Raw genomic sequence first — 16,332 nt, forward strand, 5'->3', positions numbered from 1 at the left:
GCTTGCTGGAATTAATGATTGATCTGAAGCTTTTATTTTGTGTTTTAAACATTTCAAATAGAGTTCTAACTAACGGGGGGCTTCTAGTAGAAATGTTCATATCCAGAGCCACCCTAGCAAGGAACTGTTCCACTCGGGCCACAGGCAGAAACGAAACTTCAATGATAGCATTTTGTACAAAAATTGCTGGTGAGGTGCTTTCAGTTCCTGGAACCAAAATATCTAGAGGTATTCAATCTTTCTCCAAAGCAACCAACACCTGATCATCTGTTGATGCTGAGAAAGTCAGACCAGTCATAAAAGAAAAAAGCAGAAAACAACCCACCACAGACAGTGAGACACAGAGACCATCTTGTCCTTTTGGGATCCTGCCAGTGACCTCCAGGAGCCTTAGCTACGGCAAACACACATCTCAGGTCTGGACATGTCTTTAGCAATATTTGCTTCGTGTCACACAGACTCCACTGGAATGGGTGTGGCACATTTGATTGAATAATAACAGCAAGCAATAATGAGCAATCTAATGTAAACTCACTCCTATCCTCTATACCTTGGAGGAACACAAAAACACATTCCAAGAACAATTCCCATGTTTTGAAGAACCTGAGGTTATAGACCTCTTCTTGTCTTGTCTTCTTGGGTAGTTCTCACAAACAACTCCATTCCTAGACGGTGTCTGACACAGAGTCGCCAATCACAAGGGCAAAATCCAAGCTTTTAAGCAAGGTCCATTGAGCAGGCATTTGGGGAAAGCATCAGGGTCCCCTCTCTGAATCTCCATGTTTCCTCCACTGAGTGAGGCCCCAGCTGACCTGACGCCTGGCCCATGCAGACCTGTGTCAGCTCCTGTAGGCCATAGAGTGTGGAGGTGAAGAATGGCCCCGATTTGTTGGCCACAGACACACATCTCTTCTGCTAGAAACACCTTGTCACGTGTTAACATTCCATCGAGGTCCAAGAGTCTTGTTTCCAATAAACTAGAAAGGAATAGTCAAGGCTCCAGGAAATGAAGAAAATTCTTGGACACAGAATCAAAATGAAACCAATAAAGCAGTGACCGATATCAGGAGACAGGCAAGTGGCAGCTACACACACCTGTCATGAGGAGAGTGGGCATTAACAGTGGCCTAGCAAAGAAAATGGGACAGGAGTGAGAGAGGGAGCCACCAATTACTTTGTTTGTCACAAGTTGAGGACTTTTGAATAAAAAAGAGTCCTAGGTGTGGGCTGGACACTTGCCAGCCTGAGATGTGGCTCATATGCAAATGATTGCTTTTACAAAGGCGAGATCAAGGCTCCAATACAAATAAGTGAGCACCAGGAAAAAGCCTCAAATCTGTGGCTGATGAGGGAAACAGTGGGGTGGTCTAATAGTTCAAAGGGGGAATCCCAAAGCATACGCTGTAAGCAGCAAGGAACCAGCGTCCATCCTGAATCAGTAGCCGAAAGATGGCTTGCATAGGCTTAGGGGTTGTCAGCCTTGCTTGTTCTGAGAGTAACAGATGATAAAGAGATCTGGGAAGATGCTGAGACTTGAGGGGGCTTGAGTAACCCAAGAGAGATAACCACGGGTAGCAATTCTCACCAGAGAGGGGATAGGTTCAGGTAACAGTCATTGGCTAAAACCTGATCCCCTTGGTGTAGGGCCAGCTTCTTGAGATCTAGGGTGGCCTCCATGTCACAGGGTGGAGTTGAGCCCGTGCAGCAAGAACAATATGGCCCACAGAATCTGAATGTCCACACCTGGTGACAGGCTCAACAGTGTTATTTCCAAAGAAAACACCCTGGGTGCCTTCATCTCTCTCTTTGTGTGATGTGATGAGGTTCTATAAGCGTGAAGGAACACAGTAGCATCATCCCACCCCATTTGGGTCCCCTTTTGATGTGTCTTACCTGATCTGCAGCATCACAGCGTGGAAGTGACCCAGCCCCTTTTGATGCTTGCAAGGTTTATTTGTGGCTGTCACTCCAGCTCTGTCTCCACAGCAGCTGCTGTAGATAAGGAAGCCTCAGAGGAGTACAGCCATGACCTGTGCAGCTATTGTGAGTGGAGCAGAGCCAGCACAGCTAAAGAACAAATGCTGTTGTAGTTTGTGCATTAAGTTCCAAAGTAACTTGTTTTGTGGCCACAGCAACTGAACAACTGAGGATGGACAGGCACAAACCACCTTCCTGAGCTAGCAACTTGGCTGTTGTGTGATGAATGTGTGTGGCACTTTTTAGCAGCTACTGACTATAAGAGGGCAAGGCCCTGGGGCAGATGAGCATCCCAGAGGGTTGTTGTAGAACACGCGTTTAACTATGCAAAGAGGTGCTGCATTTGTTTGTGTTGAGTATTTGTTTAACTATGTAAAGGTGTGTTGCATTGCTTAACTATGTAAAGCTGTCTCTGTAGCTGGTTGGTGGCCCAAAGAAAATTCCAACTACAGAGGGGCATCCATGCGCCCCATCACCTAGTGGGGAAGTCATGCTCAGCTGGGGATTTTGCCGAAGCGCCAAGCACGGGCTGTCTTTTGGGAAGTATGTCACTGACACCATTCCTTGTAGCAAATTTGCTAAGTGCCAATTAGATGTTCGAGTGTCCCCACCTCTCTCCAGGCATGGTCTTTATTACTTATGAGTATGACTTAATTGCCTGAAGCTACAGAGACTTATTATGAATGCTTGCCCTTAGCTTAGGCTTGTCCCATTAGCTGTTTTAATTTAACCTGTTTCTGTTCATCTATGTAAAAAGCCTTGGGGCTTTTTACCTTTCTTTCATTCTGTATGTCCTACTTTCCTGCTCCCTCCATGTCTGGCTGGCTGGTACCTGGTGTCTCCCTGTAGTCTCTTTTTCTTACTTCCTGGAGCCTAAATTCCTCCTCCTTATTCTCCCTGCCTGGAAGTTCTGCCTATACTTCCTCCCTTGTTATTGGCCATTCAGCTTTTTATTAGACCAATCAGGTGCCTTAGCCAGGCAAGGTAAATCAGCAACACATCTTTACATGGGACACACTTCTCAGTCTTCTCAGAAGATTTTATCTCAGTGATGCTGGTCTCTTTATCATAGCTGATTCTTCAGCCCCAGCTGACCAGATACCACAGATTCTTCCTGGTTAGTTTTACATCAATTTGACAAAAGCTAGTGTCATCAGAGAAAAGGGTGCCTCAGTTGAGAAAATGCCTCCTTAAGATCAAGCTGTAGTCAAGCCTGTGGGGCATTGATGGGGGAGGACCCAGCCCATTGTGAGTGGTGCCATTCCTGGGCTAGTGGTTCTGGGTTCTATAAGCAGGCTGAGCAAACTACAAGAAACAAACCAGCAATCAACTCTTCAGTTGCCTCTGCATCAACTCCTGCCTCCAGGTCTCTGCCCTGTTTGAGTTCCTGTCCTGACTTCCTTCAGTGATGCAGGATGGTGTGGAAGTGTAAGCTAAACAAACCCTTTTCTCCCCAAATTGCCTTGGTCATGGTGTTTCATGGCAGCAAAAGAAACCCTGACTAAGACAAGTTGGTACCAGGATAGTACCTGGTATTGCTGTGACAGACCTGACCATGCTACTTTGGGAAGGATTGTGGACGGATTATGCAACTTTGAACTAGAAATGCCACTGAGTGTTGAGAGCTCAGAGCTCTTCTGTAGGAGCCTGGGAGGTAAGAATGTTCAGAGCAGTGCAGCTGATGGAGGCCTGGCTTGTGAAGTTTCAGCGGGAAGCAAAGAGTACTGGGTCATTTGTGTGAAGAATCTGTGGTATCTGGTCAGCTGGAGATGAAGAATTGGCTGTGATTAACAAGAAACCAGAACCACAAAAGTGAAACCTTTTGTTTTGCTGGGACAATGGATGCTGGTCATCTGGGGCTGAAGAATCAGCTGTGATAAAGAAGAGACCAGCATCACTTAAGGATGAAGTCTTCTGAGAAGTGTGTCCTCAGGGTCAGCACACAGAAGCTGTGTTCCAGAAGCCGCCAAGGTGGTACCTCATGCTGGTAGCTGAACTCAGTAGTGTAAGGTCAACCAGGTGTTACTGGTTTGCAGGCCTGAAGGGGTCGTGGAGAGCAGCTGAGGCTTGTCACTGTGTGGCAGGGCTGGAGTCCCTGAAGAGAGCTCCTAAGAGGATATAGGTGAAAGTTCAGCCCCGTTGCAACAGAGACCCAACATTTTGGAGACGCCAGTACTGTATGACAACCACAAGAGCAGCAGCCGGTGTGGAGTGGAGCTAACCAGAGCCTAGAAGACAAGCTATGTGTGCTGCAGCGGGTGCCAGAGAAGCAACCCTAGGCCCGAAAGATGGTGAGTGAATCCCAGGCTTTGCACATTGAGTTATTTACAGTTAGAAGAGTTTTTTTCTTTGTTCAGATCGTAACTGTGCCCCAGTTCTTCCCTCTTGAAGTGCTTGTTTTTGGTTGTACAGGAGCCCACAGTTGAGAGACTTAAAGTTTTTAAAAGGATGAGTTTTACAGAGAATTTGGATTTTAAGAACTGAATTTTTTTTGTTGTTTTTTAAAGATTTATTATGTATAGAATTCTGCCTGCATATATGCCTGCACACCAGAAGAGGGCACCAGATCTCATTATAAATGGTTGTGAGCCATCATGTGGTTGCTGGGAATTGAACTCAAAAACCACTGAGCCATTTCTCCACTCCTTGTTTTGTTTTTTAAGACAGGTTTCTCTATGTACCTTAGACCAGGTTGGCCTGGATCTCACAAAAATCTGCCTGCCTCTGCCTCCCTCTGATTGGATCAATGGTGTGTACCACCAACACCTGGCGAGACTAGATTTTTTTTTTTAAAGACTTTTTTTTTTTGAGACAGGGTTTCTCTGTGTAGTCTTAGTTTGTAAAATGTCTTATATTGTGATGTCTTTATTAATGTGTAATCTTTTGGGGGGGGTTGTTTTTTGAAACAGGGTTTCTCTGTGTAGCTTTGTGGACCAGGCTGGCCTTGACCTCACAGAGATCTGCCTGCCTCTGCCTCCTGAGTGCTGGAATTAAAGGCATGCTCTACCACCTAATACCCTTAGGCCAGCAGAAATACCCACCAGACTGACTAGAGCAGTGTGGCTAAGGGGATGACATATGGAAGGAGCCCTGTGTCCCATCCCACCCCTCTCCCTGCCCACAAATCATGCAGGTGGCAGACAAATCCACCATCATTTTCTTCCAAGCCTCTTGCAAGCCATGCACAGTGGGACCTGTTGGCCAACACCTTGCAAATGGGTTAATACAGAATCCAAACAGCCAAACAGGTATGAGAAACAGGGCAGTGTACTCATTTGCTTGCATCACCACAGCTCCAAGACATCTCTGTTTGAACCCCGAGATGAAACTGAGGGTCCTTGACTTCAGTAGAAACCAGGCTCTGTGTGGTAAAGAGCAGGTAGACAAGCTATTAAACTTCCAGCAGTCCAAAGGATAGGGACAGATCTGTGTCCCCAGGACACCACTTGATACCCTGCCTCACATGAGTCTAAACTAAACATAGCTGGATGTAGCAGGGCTGCCCACTACAGAGTGGGCCCAGTGCTCCTAAGCCACCTCCATCAGGATCCCCGTGGAAGTATCCTTGTCCTCCAGACTATAGGAAAGGCAGAGGACTCTGGCAGCCTCTCCCTGCCTAGCAGGGATGTGAGCCTGGCCTGAAGATCCCAGCCCTGCCCAAGACCCAACTGGCCAGATATACTTCCTTAAAAAAACATTTATTTGAACCCAGGCATGGCTGGTGCACCCTTGTAACCTCAGCACTGGGGAAGCTGAGGCAGGAGGACCTTACATTACAGGCCAGCCTGGGCTACACAGTGAGATCCTGTCTCGGACACAAAAAGAAAATTCTTAGGAGATGAAGCAACATCCAGGTCAGCTGAGAGTGAAGAACTGGGCGCAGAGGTCATCCTGTCGGCCCAGCAGGCCTTTGGCTGGGATGAACTCCAGAGGCACCGACCCAGGTGTTTTCTTCTTCAGGTCCCGCTCAAAGATCTGCAAAGCACAGACAGTGGTTTTGGGCTGGATGCAGTAGTTCCCGTGGCCTGCACCCCAACAGCCCCATGCACGGCCCTCACCTCATATGCAGTAAGTTCCAGGAGTGGTGCAATGCTAACCTCTGGGTCAGACAGCACCTGGTTGATGACACTGGCAGCTCTGGACACCTCAGGATGGTAGTGCTGCTGGAGGGCCTGGGAGCAGCATGTAATGATGTTAACAGAAACTTCCTGACACACCAGCAGGACCTTAAGATGGAGCCTGAAGCCCTAAGCCAGTGTGGGGTTGCTAGTAACACCCTGGCATGGTGCCCTGTGTGACCAAGATCCCTGGAGGCTGCTGGAGATGTGCCAGTGGAGACTCAAATGCCTTCTAGAATCTGGACAGGCTGGTGACTCACCTGAAGTTCCCACAAGCAGCTTTCCAAGGCATGGCTCCTGGCAGGATCCTTCTCCATTGGGTCATATGGATCAGCACTGAGCTCTATAAAAAGGATTAGGACTTCATTTGCCACGTGGCCTTTTGGGCCACAGGAACCAGGTAGGATTCTTGCCAGGGTTTGCCACAATGCCTAGATACTTATGCTCACCAGGGCCTTGTGGGCGGTGCACCATAACTCGGCAGGCAGGGTGTCTGCGCAACAGGTTGCAAATAAAGGGCAGGACCATGAGCAGGGCCTCAGGCGGTGCTGTTAGGGCCAGCCGGGCCAGGCGTTTTGCAAAGGCAGCCACCAAGTAGGCAGGGAGGTGGCTGGGAAGGCAACAGGTATGAGAAAAATAGGTCCCCAACCATTCTTCCACCTCCTCCCTAACCAGAACTATAGATGCCACAGGCCAAGGAGCTGGATATCCCCAACACTCACGAAGAGGAAAGGAAGAGGTCGGCCAAGTGAAAGAAACGGGCTCGGTACTTGACATGAAAGATGGATGGATCCAGGAGGCCATAGAGCTTCTGGTAGAAATCAGGATATTCCCTGTGGAAGGAAAGGGACCAGAGAGATACAGGAGGTGAGATGGTTAAAGGGACAGAACCCCAGGCAACCAAGGCTCCTCCTCTTGCACCTCTTCTGTAGTAACCTCCTCTAGGTGAGCAACTCAGCCCTTGAGAGAAACTAGAGAGCAGACCAGTGTGGGCCTGTCTGACACTCACAGGTTATGCTTATGGATTAGGATGAAAAGCCCATTCAAGGCCAGGAGGCTGATGGCACCACCTGCAGAAACACAGGAAGACATGAGGCTATACCTTGTTCACCCTGGGCCTGAGCAGGTAAGGGAGGGATGGGCATAGCTGCAGGTGGCCAGCCTAAAGGGTGACTACCTAAGGCCATGGAGTTTAGCTCAGGTCTGTCAGGCAGGAGATGGCAGCTGGACCCATGCACAGTGAGCGTCCCTGCCAAATAGCCTAGGTGGAAGTCCCACTCACCCACATCACAGGCACTTGTGAGGAAGTCAATCATGAGGGTGGGCTGAGCCAGGTGGGGCAGGATGGAGTCATGCATAGCCACCAGTACCTTCTTGTAGAGGCTGAGGGGCAGCTGCAGAGATCATGGCAGTCAAGGAGCTACTCCCCTCGCCCCCACTCCCCATACCAAGACTGGCACTTCCACCCACCAAACCCTACCTTGTGCTTAAGGAAGCCAAGCCACATCTCCTGGAAAGCTTTTCTGTGTTCCTGCAATTGGACCAGGTAGCTCATGTATCTCGACACACCCCAGCCCCTCCTTGCCGACACCCACCACCCAACCCTTCTGTAGTCAACTGTGGGCCTTTGATCCTGCCAGCCCCATGCTAGTCTGTAATGCCATGTCTCAGCACAAGGAGGGACAGTGAACAGAGGGCACAAGGGATTCATGTCTGAAGCTGCTTATGGCAACACATAGAAGTGGCATTGCTTGAGACAGCGGAGTACATGCGACTGCCTGTGTCTTCCCAGAGAGAAGGCTGTGCCAAGGAAAGCCTTCAAGTTGCTGAAAGCATCTCACCTTCAAGTGAATGACCTTCCATTTGTCTGATGTCTCTGTAATAACAGCAAAAAGGGGTCACCAATTTGCAAGAGGGGAAGCCAGTGGCTAGCTGGGCTTGATAGATCTGGACTGTGTTGAGGAGACCTCCAAGGGGTGCTTTGCGGGGGGGGGGGGGGGGGGGGGGGGCGCTCCGGTTGGCCTTAACCTGCCCAGAACTCACGTGCATGCTTCACATAGAAGTTGGTGAGGTTGCACTCCTGGAGGGGCAGGTTCACAGCAGATAGCAACACGAAGGCATTGTTCCAGAAGGTGAGTGACACCTGTAGGAAGTCTAGCCTGAGCAGCTGTCCACTTGCCTCCCTGAGGTACTAGGACACAGAATGGTGATGGAACCCAGCTGTTTACCTCAGGTTGCTGGCTGGTGGTTCGGGCCACAGTGCTTGTGGCCACCTGCATTGTGTGGTACCGGATGTCATCATATTCCAAGTACTCACAGAACTGGGAGATAAGCAGGCTGTGGTCTTCCTCGGGTGTGAGCAGGCCTCCTACCACTGCCTAGGGATAGAGATAAGGTGAGTGACTCTCTCACACAGTGGTCCTAGAATGACCAAAAAGGGTATCACCATCCCACCAAGCTCCACACCAGGCTGTCTGCTATTTCCTCTCCAACTCACAGAGACCTGCAAGCAAAAAGCCTTGCTCAGCTCCCAAGTCAAGACAGAAGAGGAGCCAGGTGTTGGTGGCGCACGCTTTTAATCCCAGCACTCGGGAGGCAGAGGCAGGCGGATCTTTGTGAGTTCAAGGCCAGCCTGGTCTCCAGAGTGAGTGCCAGGACAGGCTCCAAAGCTACACAGAGAAACCCTGTCTCAAAAAAACAAAACACCAAAAACAAGAACAGAACAGGAACATAATATTCCCATCTAGCTGTTCAGGCAGCTAACTCATAGAACCATCTTAGGCTTATGGCCACCACAGTCTTCAGGTCCCACCAAGGCCTCACCCTGAAGAGTGTACGAGGGAAGAGGTAGTGACTTTCCCACTGGGGTTTCTCAAGGGGTTTCGCTCCTTCCAGCTGCACAAACTTCATGAGTGTCTTGAGGGCCAGCTCCTGGAAAGCAGAGAAGAGTGACCATGATGTCCCCACCCTCCAGAAGGCCTCCCAAAGCTTATCTTGACTCACAACCAGGCTTATGTCTGAGCCAAAAAGCAGGAGAGAAAGGAAGACCCATCTTTTCTTGCTCCATGTTATATATATACACCTGTGGTGATAGTGACAGTGACATGCTCTTGTTATCCTGGGAAAGAACTCAATAGAATCTGGCCTGAGGTGTACACACAAGCTGGGCTTGCAGGGAAGGCCACCTAACTGCCCTTTTGTGACACAATTTTGGAGACACCATAACAAATACAATACTCAAAGCAGATATGGTGCCCAGAACCTGGGTGACAGACTCTGTGCCTTGAGGACCAGGTGAATCACACATACCCCACAATGAAACAACTGCGTGGAAGACAAAGAGCAGTGATGAAGACATGCCGGTAGAAAAGCATCTCTCAGTCCAGGACAGAGATGTTCACGTCTGCAGCCCCTACCTCTGCTTTGTGAACTATTTTAGAGTAAGGGGGGAAGCTGGGCTAACAACTTCAAGATTCACCTTGAAGGCCGGGTGTTGGTGGTTCACACCTTTAATCCCAGCACTCGGGAGGCAGAGGCAGGTGGATCTGTGAGTTTGAGACCAGCCTACAGTGTGTACTCATGCACTCTAGTCTACAGAGTGAGTTCCAGGGCAGCCTCCAAAGCTACAGAGAAACCCTGTCTCTCTCTCTCTCTCTCTCTCTCTCTCTCTCTCTCTCTCTCTCTCTCTCTCACACACACACACACACACACCAAAACTCACCTTGACCTGGAAGGAGGGATGGGTCAGTAGCTCTTCCAGGCGGTTACAACAGCTGTGGTAGCGGTGTCTCATCCACACTTTGTATTTGTGTGTGGCTTCCTGGGATCCTGAGGGCAGAGGAGAGCTAACTCCCACTGATGTTTACATGTGCCAAGCCAGACCAAGGTCCTAAAGCCAGCCCCACCTTCCCAGTGTCTCCCATCTTCATGCTTCCAGGGCTTGGAAAAGACCATTTCTGAGTTCTGCAAAGTGGGGGGAGAGACTGAAACACAGTTCCTCTCACTTTGCCTCTAGATATCCCAAACACCAGGGCAGTGATAATACCAAACTCTGGAAGTGGCACAATTAAAACACGAAAGGAGAAAAAAAAAAAAAGCTGCTAAGTATACGAGTTCAGTGTAGCTCTGGCCAGTACACGGATCTCACTTGCAGAGCCAGAGTGTGTTGAATGAGTCCTCCTACACCGCATAGTCTATGACACGGTCCTGGCTTGGGGTGTTCCTCCTGGTGTTGATCTGGCGTCCCACTGGGGCGGCCTGGCGGAGAGCACCCCAACCCTCCAGGTCACTCACCTGCCAGGACCGTGTCCTCGCGCGGCAGCGAGCCCACGAACAGCTCTTCCCGCTCCAGCAAGGTACCGAAGAGTCGGCTGCATGTGCGTACTCCTTCCTGGATATCCTCCGGGTCCTCGGACTGAGGAGGAACGCCAGACAGGGTGATGCTGGGCCCGCTTGTGACTTCCACTTGCCGCCCCAGGGCCGCCCCCGCCACTCACTTGAAGCACCGCCAGGATGTCAAACACCGCGTTAGCCTGGCCACGGCTCGTTAGCACCGCCTGCAGTAGGCGGCCCAGCTCCCCGCGGGAGCCCGCCGAAGCCGGGAGACGGTCCATGCCGCCGGTAGCTGCCCCCGGGAAAGGATGTCTGCGCCTAGCTTAGTCGCGCTCGTGACGTCACCAGCACATGCTAGGGCACGTTGGTTACGTCATCGAGGAGCGCCAAGGAGGAGCGACAGCGTGCGGCGACCATGGCGCTCTTCCATGTAGCCCGGTACCCGGGCCCCGAGGCGTCCGGGCTCGGGGATACAGAGGCCGAGGCGGGAAGCCGGGCGCGAGTGCTGCTCGAGCGGCTGCAGAGCCGAGCCCGTGAGCGGCAGCAGCGGGAGCCGAAGCCCGAGTCTGCCGAGGCGGCCGCGGAAGCGGCGGGCAGGCGGCGTCGACGGCCCCGCAGGCGGCGTGGGGTTGGCGGCTCGGTGGCTCAGAGCCTGGAGGCTCCTAGGGCGAAGCGGCAGAAAGCGGACAACAACGTGGACGCAGGTGGGCCGTGCGTCCAGGTGTGGACCGGGTGTGGAGGCTGCTTCCTGGGTGCGTTCCGGGCTTGATGTTCCCCGTGCTGTGCTGTGTCGCTCAGGCTCAGGGAGAGGCGAGGAGACGCCCGGGGAGCTCAGCACCGGCTCAGAGGACTCAGGTGAGAGGCCCCCAGAGGAGGCCCCGAGATCCCCGGCTCCGGGCCCGGTGCTGGGGAACTTTGCAAGGAGGAAGACACCGAAGGTGAGTATGGTGTTTGTGGGTTTTGTTTTGTCTTTTTTCTTTTCCTTTTTTTGCCATTGCGTGACCCTAACTGCAGGATAGCGGGAGGCTTATGGAGTTCCTTTGGGTATCCGAAATCCAGAGTCGTGTAAGACATACTGGGATAAGCCCCACTGTGTGCCTGGCAGCCCCCCACAGAGAACATTTCTGGGTGCAGGGGCGGGCAGTTGCTGTTCTGGGTATCTTGTCTAAAGGCTGCAAGGATGGATGTTGAGGAAGGGCTGACTGTTCAATGTGCGTGTTGCTCCCTTTGTCAGATCCCCTTGCTGGTCCTAAAACAGTAGTGGCTTGAGGAAACCTGTTCTGCTAATATGTTCTAAATCCTGCGCCCATACCCTTCCGTTTCCAGCATTTGCTCTCCCCAGGTGCCTCTACAGAAGCTGTTGTTAGGGTCTTTTCTGTAGCTCCTGATTTCTAATGACTGGTGTTGCTCCAAGAAGGGCTCTGCAGAACTCTTGTGGTTTTCCTCTTTCAGGTCCAGCCTTTCCTGCCAACATGGCTGGCAGAGCCAAGCTGTGTCAAGAAGAGTGTCACCGAGGATCTTACTCCAATCGAGGACATCCCTGGGGTTCACCCTGACTTGCAGAAGCAGCTGAGGGCTAATGGAATCTCGTCCTACTTTCCTGGTACTTCAGCCCGGGGCAGATATTGGGGTGAACTCCTCGAGGCAGCCTTCCCTGGGCTGTCAGTCAGTGCTCCGGTTTAAGGACTGTGGTTTAGGGGCCCCTATTGCACGCCAGATCAGTGAGCTTGGGCTCAGGTTCCTGGTGCTTATCTTAGGTTTTATCCAGTCCTGGTGCTGTCTTTGACCAGGAGATCCTCCTGGGTGAAGTGGTATATCCTGACGTATAGTTGACCTGTTCCTTTCCTTCCTTCGTTGCAGTCCAGGCAGCCGTGATTCCTGCCCTCCTGGAGAGTACAGACAGTGGGTTTCTGGTAGGCAGAGGTGGCTACCAACCTAGCGACCTCTGTGTTTCTGCCCCAACGGGCAGCGGGAAAACACTGGCTTTTGTCATCCCGGTGGTACAAGTGAGTATAAGAGTACAAGTTTCTAGCTGGAGCTGCTACAATTGGGAGAGTCCTGGCAGCATAGATGATATCTGTCCCTGCAGGCCCTGTTGCATCGCGTGGTCTGCCACATCCGTGCGCTGGTTGTGCTTCCCACTAAGGAGCTGGCCCAACAGGTATGCCAGCTCTGCATCTAGAAGTCTGTATTTCCAGCTTTAGTTACCCTGCTGGATGTACGGGTACTTAACTCTTGACCACCTGTATTCAATTCAAGAGTCTTTGTTGTAGCAGGGGCCACCGTCTATCTTAGATCAGTGACAGACTCCTTTTGCAGGTCAGCAAAGTATTCAACATCTACACGGATGCTACACCTCTGCGGGTTGCTTTGGTGACTGGACAGAAGTCACTGGCCAAGGAACAGGAGAGCCTTGTACAGAAGACGTAGGTGTGCCAGGTGGTGGGCTCTACAAAACGTCCTTCCCCAGCCCAGCTGGTGACCTTTGGTTGGGGTGGCGGCAGCAATGTTTTGCGTGTGAGGGTTCACTGTTAAATGGCCCTGGGAGGCATTTCCTTTCTTTGAGTCTTTCTGGTTTGTAGAGTAGATGGTTACCGTTGCCTGGCTGACATTTTGGTGGCCACACCTGGCCGCCTGGTAGACCACATTGACCAGACCCCAGGATTCAGCCTCCAGCAGCTCCGCTTCCTGGTAGGCCACCTTCTGGACACCTGGACTCCTGAGCTGGGGTGACCTCAGCAGGGAGTCTTCAGTTGGCCCCTGCTTCCTGTCTCCTGTTAGGTCATTGATGAGGCTGACCGAATGATAGACAGCATGCACCAGTCCTGGTTGCCCCGAGTAGTGGCAGCAGCTTTCCACAGTGAAGGCCCCTCAGGCTCTTGTGCCCTGCTCCAGAGGACACAGCCCCAGGCTGTGACTACTGCCAGGTACCCTGCTGTTCCCTTTTTTCAGCTCCCCTTGCTGGCCCTAAAACAGGAGTCAGGGTGGCCTGAGGAAGCCTGTCCTGCTAATATGCCCTTCACCCTGCTACCGTGCCCTTCATTTTCCAGCACCTGCTTTCCCCAGATGCCTCTACAGAAGCTGCTGTTCTCAGCCACACTGACCCAGAACCCTGAGAAGCTGCAGCGGCTTGGCCTCTACCAGCCCAGGCTTTTCTCTACAAGGCTGGGACACAAAGGCCCTAAAGACACAGTAGAGGTGGATGAAAACTTGGGGAAGTACACCTTCCCTGTGGGACTCACGGTGAGCAAGTAGGGCATGTGGGGCAGGTTGGTGGCCAGGCCCAGGGCTTCTGGCTAGCCCCTGCTGTCCATTCCCCACAGCACCACTACGTGCCCTGTAGACTCAGCTCGAAGCCACTCATTGTCTTACACCTGGTCCTTGGGATGAACTTCTCAAGGGCCCTTTGCTTCACTAACTCTCGGGAGCATTCCCACAGGTAAGCTGGATCAAGGTGGGTGTAGCCAATACAGAATAGACCCTGGCACCACCTGGCTTCTATTTCTTCCCCACCCAGGCTCTTCCTGTTAGCACAAGCTTTTGGGGGTGTGAGTGTGGCTGAATTCTCCTCCCGATATGGGCCTGGCCAAAGGAAGAAAATTTTGAAGCAGTTTGAACAGGGAAAGATCCAGCTGTGAGTACCTAGAGAACAGAGAAGACCTGGCTATGTAGAGTTGGGGTGTTACTGGGTCCCTGGCAGGGCGAGCACAGGTGTGGATGACACAGTCTCTGAGCCTCTGTACCTGTGTCTCCCCAGCCTCATCAGCACAGATGCTACTGCTCGAGGCATTGATGTGCAGGGTGTGGAGCTGGTGATCAACTATGATGCCCCCCAGTACCTGAGGACCTATGTGCATAGGTAAGGGCTAGTCAGCAGTGGCCATTTGTGGGGTTTATGAGCTCTTGGTCATTATACTTGGGATCACCTTGCATAGTAGTTTGTATACAGTTCTGCCAAGAGAGCAGCTGTCATGTTAGGTCTCCAGGGCCAAGGCCACTATCAGAAAACACTCATGCTTGGTTTCAGGGTGGGGAGAACAGCCCGAGCTGGAAAAACAGGACAGGCCTTCACACTTCTCTTGAAAGTGCAGGTAAGACCCTGTGGTTCCCAGCAGATGTCATGGGTCGATCCATGCTGCTGCCGATGCACCTGGTCCCAACCAGCCCTTTCCCATGAAACCGCTTCCCTCTAGGAAAGGAAGTTCCTCCAAATGGTATCAGAAGCTGGGGTACCTGAGCTGGCATGCCATGAGATCCCCAGGGAGCTCCTGCAGCCACTGGTCTCTCGATATGAGATAGCTTTGTCTCAGCTGGAGAAGACTGTCAAGGTGAGGGCTTTGGGGCCCAGGTGGGGCTTCTGCAAGTCCAGCCTCTGCTCTGGTAGTATCATCACATGCTCTAGGAAAGGGAGGCAAGCAGGAAGCAGCCCCATGCCCTGGGAGAGGCCTCCTGACCATGGCACCCATAGTCTCCCAATTATAAGGCAAGGGACCTACAGATAACAGGTAAGGATGCAGCAATTCAAAGCTCTGTTTTCTCCACAGGAAGAGCAAAAGCTGAAGACAGCCTAGATGGGAACAAGGGCCTGTGTATAAGCAGAAGACACAGTTCCTTAGGGTTCCAATGGGAACAACCCTTCCCCTCAAGCACCATGGTCATCCTGGGGCATGCAGCCAAGGTGGTGGCTTAGTCCTGAAAAGTAATGGCCCTTTGGTTTGTACTGCTGGGATCCAGTTGGTCTTTGGAAATAAGCTCAGGTCAAGCTGAAGGGTGCCTGCAGGAGTGTGATGAGAAACTGTGGTCAGCCTTACAGTGACTACAGGTTAAAGTGCTCTAATATTAGCATCTTATGTCTACAGAGAGACTATGGTGTGAGCCTGTCCCAGACGAGTCTAATATTAGAGTCCATGAATAGGTCGGTGGCAGCCTTGAAAATGTTTCCATGGCTACTAGTCTTCAAGATAGTACTTTATAATTAGCCACCACCCAGTATAAAGTAAACTTAAATGGTGGGAGAGTCCTTGCCTGAACATAATCAAGGAGATTTAGCACTTACCTGTGCTTATAAGAAGGCCTCTTTTTTGAGGAAAAAAAATCTAACAAGATAAACTTTTCATTTATGTTGTGAAAAAATAAACGGATCACTTGAACCCATTCATATTCCGGCTTTGGGGGCTGGAGAGATGACTCAGAGGTTAAGAGCACTGACTGCTCTTCCAGGGGTCCTGAGTTCAATTCCCAGCAACCACATGGTGGCTCACAACCATCTCTAATGAGATCTTGTGCCCTCTTCTGGCCTGCAGGCATACATACAGACAGAACACTATATACATAATAAATAAATCTTTAAAAAAGAAAAAAAATTCCGGCTTCAACACGGGAACACTTAACTATCCCTCTAACTCGGACTCCTAGGCCAGCCCTAGAAAGCAGCCCAGGCCAGGAGTGATAGCTAGCTGGGTGGGTATTCACCTGACTTTCAATAACTTTAATAAGGTCAAACTGATATTTAAAGTGCCTGAAGGTCATAGTCTAACTAGAAATGCCTGTTCTCTAACAAAATCTTAGCTAGAACCTAATACTAGGAACAAAGCTAGTAAGAGGTACAGGACCTGCAGAGGCATCTGACACATTTTTGTTAGAAGAGTTTGAAATTGGGAATAATTTCAGAAGTACTGAAAGTAAACATGGGTTCATCTCAGACAGCATTAACCCTGCAGAGCAAATGCTACTTAGCCCTGAGCAGTGGCTCAACAATTCCCTGTCCCACAATAGAACACAACCTGAAACAACTGGAGTAATTATGGAGCCTATGTTTTCCTGACTAGTAGTGTACGGCTTTCTCCACTCTAGCCTGGAAACTGGCCCTGGTTCTGTGGAAGTTGTATCTGATCCTAGCCTCTTG

The 16,332-nt window shown here is 51.0% G+C and overlaps 2 protein-coding genes across 2 annotated transcripts; one reads left to right on the forward strand and one right to left on the reverse strand.

Moving 5' to 3' along the window:
- Window positions 1-5,656: 5,656 nt before the first annotated feature.
- Noc4l (nucleolar complex associated 4 homolog) lies at window positions 5,657-10,762 on the reverse strand. Its single transcript, XM_027415899.2, has 15 exons — window positions 10,592-10,762; window positions 10,389-10,509; window positions 9,817-9,923; window positions 8,919-9,026; window positions 8,324-8,473; window positions 8,139-8,238; window positions 7,937-7,971; window positions 7,576-7,626; window positions 7,378-7,489; window positions 7,105-7,165; window positions 6,818-6,928; window positions 6,545-6,705; window positions 6,356-6,438; window positions 6,036-6,149; window positions 5,657-5,952 (listed from the first exon to the last, which is right to left on the reverse strand). The coding sequence occupies exons 1-15, from the start codon at window positions 10,706-10,708 to the stop codon at window positions 5,833-5,835; spliced, it is 1,551 nt and encodes a 516-aa protein (XP_027271700.1). The 5' UTR covers window positions 10,709-10,762; the 3' UTR covers window positions 5,657-5,832.
- Window positions 10,763-10,807: 45 nt separating this feature from the next.
- Ddx51 (DEAD-box helicase 51) lies at window positions 10,808-15,581 on the forward strand. The gene is made up of 15 exons (XM_027415898.2): window positions 10,808-11,131; window positions 11,226-11,365; window positions 11,880-12,030; window positions 12,288-12,433; window positions 12,517-12,588; window positions 12,747-12,853; window positions 13,010-13,118; window positions 13,209-13,354; window positions 13,478-13,670; window positions 13,751-13,866; window positions 13,945-14,061; window positions 14,185-14,286; window positions 14,455-14,518; window positions 14,621-14,755; window positions 14,972-15,581. Exons 1-15 carry the CDS (start codon window positions 10,843-10,845, stop codon window positions 14,996-14,998), a joined length of 1,914 nt encoding a protein of 637 aa, XP_027271699.1. The 5' UTR covers window positions 10,808-10,842; the 3' UTR covers window positions 14,999-15,581.
- Window positions 15,582-16,332: the final 751 nt, after the last annotated feature.

Source organism: Cricetulus griseus, chromosome 4 (assembly GCF_003668045.3).
Source record: "Cricetulus griseus strain 17A/GY chromosome 4, alternate assembly CriGri-PICRH-1.0, whole genome shotgun sequence".
NCBI lineage: Eukaryota > Metazoa > Chordata > Mammalia > Rodentia > Cricetidae > Cricetulus > Cricetulus griseus.